The 13,067-nt window shown below is 36.8% G+C and overlaps 1 protein-coding gene across 3 annotated transcripts in view; it reads right to left on the minus strand.

Moving 5' to 3' along the window:
• Positions 1-13,067, minus strand: part of CdGAPr (GTPase-activating protein CdGAPr) — a 286,444-nt gene that overhangs the window by 193,538 nt on the left and 79,839 nt on the right. For all 3 annotated transcript variants that reach the window (XM_089090758.1, XM_089090757.1, XM_089090756.1), the window contains one exon: positions 6,136-6,366. In XM_089090758.1, coding sequence (XP_088946884.1) covers positions 6,136-6,366 — 231 coding nt within the window. The remainder of the gene's footprint in view (positions 1-6,135; positions 6,367-13,067) is intronic.

Here is a 13,067-nt window from a genome sequence, read left to right on the forward strand (position 1 = left end):
GTGATAAAATCTATATCGATCACTTTTGGACTTCATCTCTCCTCTGGTTTGCGGTTGAACTCACGCAAGTACACAGAGAGAACGTGCGTGTCCTCCCCCCACCCTGCACAATTGTCATCCTAGTGATAGCGATTTAACTATCACAAATATTCCTTTATGGGACCGTCATGGCAAGACAATGGGAAAGAAGGAGATCTGCGGCAAATCCCTGGAAAAAGAACTTCAAGGCAGATGTGACCAGATCCAAGAAAACAGGGATATATGGATTTGCACAAATCGCAAGCTAAAAGGGCTGGTAGGGGTGTTTGCACACAACTTTCCGCCTGAATGTTAACATTATTATGATTTTAGAAAAAAATTCTTAAAATTCACCTATTTCGGGAGAAGACGGGTTGAAGAGTTCCCCCTAACGAAAAAATCGGCTCCTAAAGAAGTGCCCGCTTTCCAACGCCATTTTTGCAACTTTTCAGGAGAGGAAAGCTTGTTGGCTGTGGTCGCTCTAAAGGATGAGGCTAACGGAGATAAAGGGAGCATATTCTAAACCAAGTTTTTATTCTCTTTTCAGTGGTATAAATTAAATTCAGGTATTGTGAACAAATTCAAAATTATTCCATTTTATGGCGTATGTCTCCTTTTTCATTGACAAAATAATGAGACAAATGCAAGGTCCACATGTTATAGCTCCATAAAATAATATCAAAGTCCGAACGAACAGGGTCACAAAGGAGACATGTGCTCTGCACGTGTCTTTATCTTCGTAATGGTACGAGATGGGATAATTCTGACTATACCATTCGATTCCTCGAGTTTACCCCAATACATACCTAACTCATTTTCGATCAAAATGGTATATATCACCCTTTTAAGTATCACAGCCGTAGTGTTTTCAGGACAAAATACTAATCAAACAAATAATAAATACCGCTATATTGGAAAATAATTAGTGTTGGAGATGTCTTTGAATAGGAAATTGGAAAAAAACGTCCATACTCTAATTTTCATTTTGGAACAATAGCCAAAATCCTCATTGTGTTCCATCATTTTAAGTGTAATTCCTGATATCCCTACTACTGCTAGCAACAACTCGTTGCAGCATCAGACCACCTGAGGTCAACACAGCTGCACACGTTCCTAATCCAAAGCTGTTTAACTCTTCACTCATTAACCCCTCCCGTGGACTTTAGATCCTTCCGTATGACCACTTCCCACCCCATTCGGAGAGTACTTGATTTCCGTTTGGACCGAGATGGAGGACTAAAAAGCACAGTCTTCGGCAATCTGTAATCCATCATTTTTAAAAAGTGACCAAACCACCTCATCCTTTCTTTCATTATAGCCCTAGAAAATTGGATCGAACCACATTGTTCGTACTGCTTGTTGTTTAACATACAGTCAGTCAAAAAGATACCTAAAACTGTGCGCAGACAATTCCTCTTGAAAACATTTATCAAATCTTCCTCCGACTTTCAAAGCATCTGTGTTTCAGAGTCATACTTGATCATCACTGTAATTGTCGTAGCTTCCTGTATTCTAATCTTGCTTCGAAGATTGATTCCTATTCTTCCAAGCTTTTTTCAACAGTGATACAACACCCTGGGCCTTACCTATTCCACCTTTTACATCTAAGGGATTAATAGCTGGGGGATAAAGCAAAGACGCAGCGCTAAACTTGACAACTTTTGGCTAAATCTTAACTTTGGTTGCAGACCACTTACTGACAGTTTTATTGGGGTTGTACTTGAGAGTCGTGGTTGAGCCTCGGGGACAAATTTCGAGCCCCTATTAAATATTGTTTTTTTCTTTTGTGAGATTACTGCAGTTACCTTCTTATTGTTCTGTTTTCCCTATTATATACTGAGTACTGTAAAGATTAATGATTTAATCTACAAAAATATGCAACAGTTCCTTAATCGGCCACTTCTACGACGCTTTCGTAAATAATGTCGGTGATGGTTGAATCGTCATCGCCAACGTAAGAATCCTAGAATCTCCAAATTCCAAATCCCTAATATCCGAACTCTCTTTTCATGACTAGATGTGTTAAATCGGAAACCGGAGAGAGCTGAAATAAAATCCATCAAAGCCGTATCCAGGGGGGATTAGGGTTTTGACCCCCCCCCCCAGGAAATGTTTGTCTGACTCGTAAAAACGTAACAAAAATGGATATAAACAAACTTTTATTGCGTTTTTTTAGTTTTTTTTGGTGTAAAACCTCAGAAAAAAATTCTTGTGTAACCCCCCCCCCCCCAAAAAAAAGTCCTGGATACGGCCCTGATATTCATATTGATTTTATCACAAGTTCAGTGAACATACTGCGAACACCCTCTATACTTAAAATTCTTATTTTAGCAACCAAATATAATCCTGGTTGAACTTCCTTGAGGTAATGATGCTAGGGCTGTTTTGAAAATATTTTTGTTTCAAAGATTGCATTTTAATGTGAATCCCTTGATATTCATTTTTTCTTCAATTATTTTGTTAAAGACGGCCCTTGGATACAGTGTCGAAATATTCATTTACAGTTGCGTTCCACTGTCTTATATAAAAAATTTCCCTATTGTTCTACTTGTTTTTTATTATCTATAAAATTATGGAAACATCAAAAACCGCCTTTTGTTTTGAGCATGTGAGGCGAAAGGTAGAACGAGCTGTAAACTGTGAGCGTTAAAAGAAACAACAATTTTTCACAATTTTTCAAACCCTTCATAAGTTACGTCATAATATCAGCGACTTCCTGCTATGCAGTGGCGCTCTTTTGTGTCTAAGCTCAGAGATGAAATCCAAAGTGAAGGGTTTCAAAACGAATGGATATTCGATTTGAAATCAAAATTAGTAGTTACATTTTATAGATAATTTTGCTTATTTTTCCCAATTTGGGTGTCTAGATCTCCCTGACTACGCCAACCACACACTTTTTTCTATAAAAAGGGCAGCAAGAGGAGATTAGCAAGGAGGAATCAAGCAGAATTAGCGAAGCAGCATACAGGCGAATATAACAGAGATATTTCCATAAAACAATTTCTCATAATCCTGAATTGGCTACACAGTTATATCGCAAAATTGAGTTTTGCGCTTGGAGCGACACCTAATGTGGTTCCATCGTGATGTCACCATCGTCTATTAAATATGTTATTTGGCAGCTAAATAAAGTTTTCGCCCGGAATAGATTGGATATGCGGTCGGCATTTAATGTACGTAGTGAATTTATGTATGTCCATCTTTCTTTGTTGTATCAGATGATATTTAGTGTTGGTATAGGGCCAGGTAACTTTTGTATGGGCGTGATTGTACCTGTTTTGAAGAAGAGTAAGCCTAGCACTAGTTGCACTTAATTACCGTCCGGTCACAGTTTCAAGCGTATTGACGAAAGTATTTGAGTTAAAGATTGTAGATACTACTGTTGATCTCTGTAAAATGCCCCCTTCCAATTCGGATTTCGCCGATGATCGGGTTTGTTTCCAGGCACTTAAATCATTGTATACAATTTTGAAAGATTCCGGAAAAGCCCAGGAGTTTTTGGCAATTGGTACTTTTGGTGTAAGTAATACTTTCGGGTCGTTAAGTCATTCTCATGCAATGTTGGCGATGGTTAATCGAGGGGTTCCTCCTGATATAATTGTGCCTTTGCTATATATGTACAAAAACCTTAAAGTCCGGTAAAGATAAATAATTCAGTGTCATCGTGAAATTATTATTATTGTAGGAATTCAGCAAGGAGCTATTATTTCTGAGACGATTTACAATAAAGCGCCACTTGGTGCTCAATCCGGAGTCCTGACTTCGTGCATTGTAAAGGGTGCTATTGTTTCCATTTTGTGTTATGCGGATGACCTGCTGAATTTGAGTTGGTCGGTTGCTAGTCTTGAAAATAGTTGTCCAGTTGTAGATGGTAATTATAGCGTAATGATTTATCTTTGAACGGTATGAAGCCACAAGTTTTGCTTTTTAATTGTCCATTGGATCTTGCGCCTAATGTCATAAATCTTGGTGGCACAGCTATTAAACATATAATAAATAATGATACTTTTCCAATAAATAATAATAATTATAGAGGATCTTATTTACCTAGGGCTTCCAATTGATCATTGTGTAGCTAGGTGCAAGCTAATTAATATCCGCAGAGACAAGAAACTACGCGGGGCGAACACATCACTTGTTCCGTTACAAATAAACTTTTAAAAAATGCTATTGGGAAGGGTTTATAATACTGTGGCTTTGTCTCATGTACTATTCCTAGCACCATTTTTGGATCTTCTGATAGCCACGGATAGGAAAAATTAGAAAACTGTTTTTCAAATTTGCTGAGTTCCATCTTCAGCTCCCCAGTTGGAATGAATTGTTTGTAGTCGGTGTTAAGTATCAGTATTTAAAGCAATTATTATTATTTTTTCTTTTTTTCTCTTTTCGTAGTCCATCGTCTTCGCTTTGTGTGTCGATGGTTAATAAAATGTTTCATTCATTCATTCAATAGAGTTGCCACTCCTATTCTGTCGATATTGCAGTTAAACACAATACCCAATGTGCATTTAAATTCCCTTATACCTTTATTTAAGGAGTTTTCAAAATTTCTAATTCCTCCATTAGAAAAAAAGACAGGAGTCAGGATGTGTATATTCCTATCTCTAATGCTTCACCAAACTTTAGCACATGTGCCTCCTAATTTGAAACGATAAAGACGTGTGTATAATATTAGACGACCTTAAAAGCAGAATAGGAAGAGGAAGTTACCCCCCCCCCCAAAAAAAATGCTTAAAAGACTCAAAGTAAATCTAAAAAGAGATGGAATCAAAAACAACCTTCGGGCCATCAGATCCAGCCTCGGACCTGCTAACCGTGTTTATGTAATAAGGATTACGAAACGACATGTTGATTGCTGATTAGGAAAACACAGTCTTCCTTATGCTGGAATTATTGAGAAAGTACAAATTAGAAAAATGTGTTGCTAGAAAGAAGTGAAGAAATTTAAAACCTTTAGTGGGCTGCCGCTATCTCAGCCTCCAACACCTTTTCCTTCTGTGAGTTGTAATAAGTAATAACAATTCATTGCTACTATTATTGCTAAGGCTCACTCGAGCACCCGGTCGCCTGAGGCCGACAGAGCTACGTACACTCCTCTTCCATCCCATATATTCAAAGCTTACAAAATACCCACAGTGGAGCATTTAGTATGTAGGAGCTCAAAATATGTGACTTATATCAAGAACGTGGGAATTTTGCATATTTCAGACATTTTTTGAGGTTTTTCAGTCACTCTTTAGTGTCAACAAAATATTACTAATACTACTACTATTTAAAATTCACCGCAGCACCAACCCGCCTGAGACCAACACAGCTACACACGCTCCTCTTCCATCCTAATCTGTTCAAAGTCCGCTTCTTTATATCCTCCCATGAAGCTTCAACTTCGTTTAAATATTTCTTTATGACGTCCTCCCACCCCAGACGAGGACGACCTGCTTTCCGTTTAGCCTTAGACGGTTGGCCGAAAAGAACAATCTTTGGCAACCTGTCATCCTTCATCTGCACAATGTGTCCTAGTCACTTCAACCTCTCTTTCCTTGTATCCCTAGAGACCGGTATTGAACCACATTTTTCATATAGCCAACTTTTAGAAATACGGTCACTCAGCAAGATATCCAGAGCAATCCTTAAGCAATTTCCCTGGAAAACATCTGACAAATCTTCATCCGCTTTTCGGAGCACCCATGCTTCAGAGCCATATTTGACCACTGTCATCACTGTAGCTTCTAATATTCGAATCTTGGTTTGCAGTCTTATCTACCATTCTTCCAAACTTTTTTTAACTGTGAAAAACACCCTGAGCCTTGGCTATTCTACTTTTGACATCTTCACTGCTACCACCATCTTTACTAATAATACTACCAAGGTAAGTATAATAAAATACAAATACAAATCCATGCAAGCACGTAAGAAGAATATTTTTATTCGTGCAAAATGACGAAAACCATACAAAAAATACAGAAATGATGGAGAAATAACAAAATTATTTTTCACAGCCCTCCCCCCCCCCTCCCTATATGCCTGTTTAAGTGTAGTTTGTGACAGTCGTTTTTGAATAATAACTATCTTATGAGTCACTAAACTACTTGAACTACTGAAATAAATGGCACTTACCTCAGAGGAATGTTCAAAGTTACTGTCCAGCTCCTTAAGCTGGGAAAAATTTCTATCATAAATACAACGATGAAGCTGCCGATCTAGCGAGCAAAAATTCCCGAACGTTCGTCGAACTAGCCATGTTTTACTTCTGGATGCTACTTGGATAATCCAAAACTTTTCTGAAACTGCACCATTTGGGATAAAAGGAACAACTGCTGAGCTTGACTTTTCAATGTAGATTTCCGCCTGAAAAGTGAATTGAAAACGCTATATACTTCTTCTTTTTAACTGTGTCTGAACACAAGGGAAACAAATATACCTCTCCAATTCAAGGAAAATATTGGCAAAATATGCTCAGAGCATGACAACCAGCCCACTGGTCTAAAAACGCAATGTTTTGAAGGCTTCCCAACTACTTGAAGGAGAAGGATAGAGATGAAAATTGACATAGCTTCCAGGGCTCTGCCTCCCTCCCCCAAAACATCAAGAAATTTGTGTTTACTAAATCGTAAAATCTGAACACAGGAAGATTCCACGGAGACAGAAAGACGTTAATTCATTCATCTGACCTTTCGGGTCTCTAAGATGTTGGACATAGCAGACCTGTGTTTTCTAACTTTTGACCTTGTATAGCCCATAAAATAAAGTCAATGCCTCATATCACGCAGATTTACAGTCACAGTGAATAATTTGAACAATAACGAATAAGAAAAGCCAATTTTGGTAAGTTTTTAAAACATGTTTTTTCTACCTAGCTCCTTGTCTCCTGACCGTGATCTCTGTGATTTAGTGAAATTGATGAGGAAAACTCGGCCGTCAAGGCCTTCCATATCTACTTTCGAAGTTATACCAGATATCCTCAATTTTTTTTTCTTTTTTATATTTTTCCTTTAAAAATACAGTCCAGTTTCTTTTGACTATTACCAAAGGACTTTCAAAGTTAAGTCTCCAGATCAAATACTCTCAGAAAATGAAGCATTAAAAGAGGTACAGTAGTCACCATTACGACTGAAAGGGATCTCAACTGTCCATTAAAGCTAGATTATACATTTATAATTTTTCTGCGAACTGACAGCAATGAGTTTAAGTTATTCTACAGTTTAGACTCAGCTTTCGACGAACCGGGATAGCCAGTAATTTAGAAGCTAAAGTAGGACTTTGAAACATTGCCGTTTTTTTTTTTTTTAATATCCTTCAAATTACTTTTCCCAATAAATCTTCCATAATACATACTTTAATCTTGTTTTAATTTACAATAATTGACAAATTACTTCATTGGGCTTATTCTTTTTTCAATTGTAATATTAATAAAATTTGGAAGCAATAAACAGTAGTATCTTTATTAGATTTTCAAAGGACGTCATAGATGGCACTGCATCAGACGATACAAATTATAAACGCTGATTTTGGACAAACAATTTAGAGATTAATGCTTCTCGTCTTTTCTACCGATTATTGTTATTATTGTTTTGATACTCATAATAATACGATGTTTTTCATTCACTGTCATAATCGAGTTTGCACTCAATATTCTTACCATAAGGTTACCATACTTTAAGGTTACCATACTTTAAGGTTACCATACTTTAAGGTTATACTAATAATACTAACGTTTCAAAAGAAGCGTAGATGTTGATAGTTAGATGAAGTAGCGATGGAGAAATGAGGTTAAAAGTAAACATTTAAAGTACAATGCATCTTTAGCATTGAAACAGTTTAATAAGAAACACTGCTACAGAAAACTTAGACTATAATGAAATTAACTTTATTATTTTATTACTTTAATAAAAAATAAACTACATTTCGTATAAGGTTCAAAATATACCGTCTAAAGAGCTCAGCTTCTTAAAGAAAATTTCTAATAATAAAAAACTTCGGGGGTGGAAGGGGGAAGAAAACAATAGAATAGCGTACCCTGAGGGGGGCCTCTACGCCCTCAGGGTACGTCCCTGATACAGACCCACTACGGTTCATCTAAACCGATCGATTAATTTGATAGAAACAAAGGGGATAAGAAATTGGTAACCAGATTTAACTGTTTTGTGCCAATCAAGAGTTTTAATTGAGGGAGGATCTACCGCTAAATCCCCCCCCCCCCCCAATTGCCCCGAAACCCTTTCTGGTAATTTTAAGAATCGAAAAAACGCCATTTTTTAAAAATTTGAAAAATACAATGTGCCTTCCCCCTAAATTTTCGTGGATTGACGAGCCTGATGCAAATCATTAAAATTGAAACAATTTCCAGGATTTTTTTTTTGTGATAGCTTTTGCGTTTGAGGATGAAAACACACATTTAGGCATATTTTATAATTGTTAATAAGTTTTTTGTTCGAAAATGATTATTTAGTATTCATGATTAAGGCAGTTTTGTCAACCCGTTCGTGGTAGCGAACTGTAAGTAAGAAGCGACTCAGCCTAATAGCAACCAAAACTCTAAAAAACATAATTTTGATAACAATAGATAATAGCCTACATAAAAAAATTGATTTTTCTGTTGATTGCCCATATATATAATTCCTGAAGTTTAATATCACCCTTAAAAGCTACAAACGTGTGAAAATTTGCCTGATCTCCGAAAAATGGGGGGGGGGGGGCATTCCCTAGAAGTCAAGGAATCTTATTGAAAATGGTACCATCAGATTCAGCGTATCAGAGAACCCTGATGTACAGGTTTCAAACTCCCCCCTGCAAAAATGTGGAATTTTGTTGTTGTTTTTTTTGGTTTTTTTTTTTTTTTTTTTTTTTTTGTTATTCCGAGGGGTGATTGTATCGAACCATTAGTCCTAGAAGATCGAGAGTGCTCATAAGAAGGGAAATTAAAAGCTCTAGTGCCCTTTTTAAGTAAACAAAAATATTGAATGGCAACTAGCACCGCTCTCACGGCCTTTTCCCCCCAAAGCCGTCCGATTAAAATTCTGAGATAGCCATTTCGTTCAGCATAGTTCGCCTTTGGGGATGATATGACCCCCACAGCCCCCGGAGAAATGGTTGCAAGTTATGAAATTTGAGCGTTGTTTACATATAGTATTTGTTATTTGGAAGTAAAAAGACATTTTTTTTTTTTGGGGGGGGGGGTTGAGCTTTCTTTAGAGAGGGATTTCCTTCGGGGAGAATGTATCGTTGGAAGGGATGTTTCCGGGGTTGAACTTTCCAAGTGAAATCTTCAACAGAAGAATTATCCAGTCTTCATAAACATAATTCATTTTATTTATCTCAATTCTCTTTGGCGAATTGAGGTATCCGCGGTAGAAATTCTCCATGGGGGAATTATTACCAGGAGAAATTCTGCATGGGAAAATTTTATGGCGGGAGAAACTTTCCGTTGGGAGGGGGGTTTTCAGGGTTCGCACGTGCATGGGCCCAGAACGACTCCCGGCTCAACATCCTGATCTTGAACTTTTTTTTTCGTTGAATTAAGCTGACTTCTTGTAAATATATTAAATAAAAAAAACAACTTTTTTTAACTGAAAGTAAGGAACGACGTTAAAACTTAAAACGAACAGAAATTATTCCGTATATGAAGGGGGCTGTCCCCTCCTCAACGCCTCGCTCTTTACGCTAAAGTTTTTTTATTGTTTAAAAAAATAGAGTTGTGAGAAAGTCAAACTTTAGCGTAAAGAGCGAGGCGTTGAGGAGGGGACAGCCCCTTCATATACGGAATAATTTCTGTTCGTTTTAAGTTTTAACGTCGTTCCTTACTTTCAGTTAAAAAAACTTGTTTTTTTTATTTAATTTTTGAACGTTTTTGAATTAATGCAGGTTTTGATTTTGGCTCACCGTACATGAATAATTAAAACAAAATTTCATATTATTTGGTTAAATGGCTTTCTCGAAACTTGTTTAACTTTATTTACGAACGTTTTTATTAGTAATAAATATACGTAACTTAGAATTAACTTACGTAATGAACTTCTATATTCATAAATTTTTAACACGTATATTAGGGGGTTCGCCCCCTTGTCAATACCCTGCTCTTTAAACTATAGTTCGAATTTTTTTTTTCCAGTTCTTTAAAAATGACCTCTTAATCACAATCAGTTGATCAGTTGAAAAACTTGTTTTTTTTTTATTTAATTCCTGATCTTTTTCTTTAATAATTCTGGGAAATCCGGCACCCCCTTCATAGCAATGGCCCTTCCCCCATGAAAACTTCCTTCATGGAAAGATCCTTCCATATAGCCCCCGACCCTCTCCGTCCCCCACCTACCAGAAAAACTCTCCTCTGAATAAGTCTGTATACTTCCCAATAACCAATACTATATGTTAACATTGAGTAAAGTTCATAACTTTCAGCCCTCCCCCTGGGGACTTTGGGGGATCAAGTCATCCTAAAAGACATTTTTATCATATTTTCGACCATGCTGAACAAAATGGCTATCTCAAAATTTTGATCGGGTGACTTTGGGAAAAAAATGAGCGTGGGAGGGGGCCTAGTTGCCCTCCATTTTTTTTTGTCGCTTAAAAAGGGCACTAGAACTTTTAATTTCCGTTCCAATGAGCCATCCCACGATATTCTAGGACGACTGGGTCGATACGATCACCCCTGGGGAAAAAAAAAAAACAAAAAAAAAACAAACAAACAAACAAATAAAAACGCAACCGTGATCTTTCTTCTGGCAAAAAATGCAAAAATCAACATTTTTGTAGATAGGAGCTTGAAACCTCTACAGTAGGGTTCTCTGATACGCTTAATATGATGGTGTGATTTTCATTAAGGTTCTATAACTTTTAGGGGGTCTTTCCCCCTTTTTTTGAAAATCAGCCAAATTTTCTCAGGCCCGTAACTTTTGATGGGTAGCTCTAAACTTGATGAAAGTTATATATTTGAAATCAGCATTGAAATCTGATTCTTTTGATATATCTATTGGTATCAAAAACCCGTTTTCTAGAGTTTCGGTTACCATTGAGCCGGGTCGCTCCTTACTTACAGTTCGTTACCACGAACTGTTTGATTCCTAACTCCGGGCGATCTATGTAAAGTTAATCACTACTGGAACTACATCTTTTTGATGAGCAGTCAAGGGCTTGTAAAAGTCAATTAATGCAAACATTATCTCATCTTGTGACTTTTAATGCATAAACTGTGAAGATAGCCGGTTCTAGAAATGTTAAAATGTTACCCTCCCACAGTATTGATAGAATTCGAGATTTGAATAATAAACATGTTTCAAACGATATATGTTCAGAATTTTTAATGAAGAGGTTAATGGAACAAAATTATGATTAAAATTATCCATGAGTAATCATAGTAATTTAAACAACGATATCAGAACTGTTTTTAGAAGGTGTAAGATATCGAGGCTTTTTAGGAATTAGAAAAAAAACAACTGTTCTGTTATTTACAATATTGAGTTCTAATTGTCAAATGTTGTTAGAGTAAACCATGGTTGCAATCAAAACAGAAAGAGATCGTGTTTAAATAAATTCGATTAGTTAACTGAAAGTTGCTACCCCTTGTGGAGATTGGGTGGAGAATTGTGCGCAGCTGGCCCCAGGTAGCTTTGTGCTGCAATGAATGGTTAGTAGTAGGAGTATAAACAAATAAGTGAAGACAATTTTATGCACCAACCAACAGGTGGAAATAGCCTTCAGAATTATTTGAAGTTGCTTGTGAGCTTATATGAGCTTAAGTCTGGGGAATCTTCTTAAGCGTATTCTAAAATCACCTTATTAAAGTGACTTCTTAAAAAAAACTTATAACTCGGTGGCAAAAGTATTTTGTAATTATTTGGTGGCAATGCTTACTCTTAGAGACTATCTTTGTCACTGTATGGAGTAAACCTTTTCCTAGCTAAGTTATCTATTATTGGTTGCCTCCCCGTAGTAGCATAATTATTGTAGGCATGAATATATTATGGGTCGGAGGTAGTAGACTTGAGATTGTCTGTGCGGGAACTCTTGTTGATAGAAAAGCATCGCCAAGTATGGCAAACCATGCTGTTATCTAGATAGGCCAAAGAGCACAAAACCTCCATTCAAATGGAGGTCCCTGGGGCTTCTTGCTGTCCGGTTCTAAGTCGTATTAAGCGCTTCGTGCAGGCTTGAGAAGATGCCTTAGTCCCACTCCTGCACTGGTTCTAAGACTATTGCTTTTCCTGAGGTCATAACAATTTCAATGATTTAAAGAAAACAAAAATTGAAACTCCGAAAGTTACGACGTTAAAAAACAAGCATCGTGGCGACATTTTGGTTAACGAATTCAGACCCTTCGAACTGGACTTATTAGATGTTTCAGAAACTCATATCCCAGGGGTAGGAATCATGAAAATAGGTGATATAGAATTTATTTACTCGGACAAGAAGGATGGGATGAATAGGCAGGGAGTAGGGCTAATGATGAATAGTGAAGCTGCCAACTCTTTTTTAGGTTGGGAAGTTATTAATGATGGAATACTAGTCCTTAATTTTTAAAAAATTCGTGGTAACGAACTGTAAGTAAGGAGTGACCGTGGTCAATAGTAACCGAAACTCTAAAAAATAGAATTTTGATATACCAAAATATTTGTTTGCTATACTAATTCCAGATACATGAGGTTCAATAAATCTAGTGTTACTCATCAAAAGCTACGAGCCTGAAAAAATTTGCCTGATTTTCGAAAAAGGGGAGAAGCACAACCTAAACAGATCTGAATGAAATCGCATCCTCAGATTCAGCATATCCGAGAAACCTTTCGTAGAAGTTTCAAGCTCCCATCTGCAAAAATACGGAATTTTGTAATTTTTGCCAGAAGAAAGATCACGGACGCCTGTTTATTTGTTGGTTTATTTTATTATTTTTTTTTTTGTATTTATTCTTTTTTTTATGTTTGTTTGTTTTCCCCAGGAGTGATCGCATCGAACCATTAGTCCTAGAATTTCAAGAAAAAGCTGATTCGAACGGAAATTAAAAGTTCTAGCGCCCTTTTTAAGTGACCAAAAAGATTGGAGGACAACTAGCCCCCTCCCAC

The sequence above is a fragment of the Artemia sp. Qi Xiang Cuo genome, chromosome 6 (genome assembly GCF_049724085.1).
Source record: "Artemia sp. Qi Xiang Cuo chromosome 6, ASM4972408v1, whole genome shotgun sequence".
In the NCBI taxonomy this organism is placed as follows: domain Eukaryota; kingdom Metazoa; phylum Arthropoda; class Branchiopoda; order Anostraca; family Artemiidae; genus Artemia; species Artemia sp. Qi Xiang Cuo.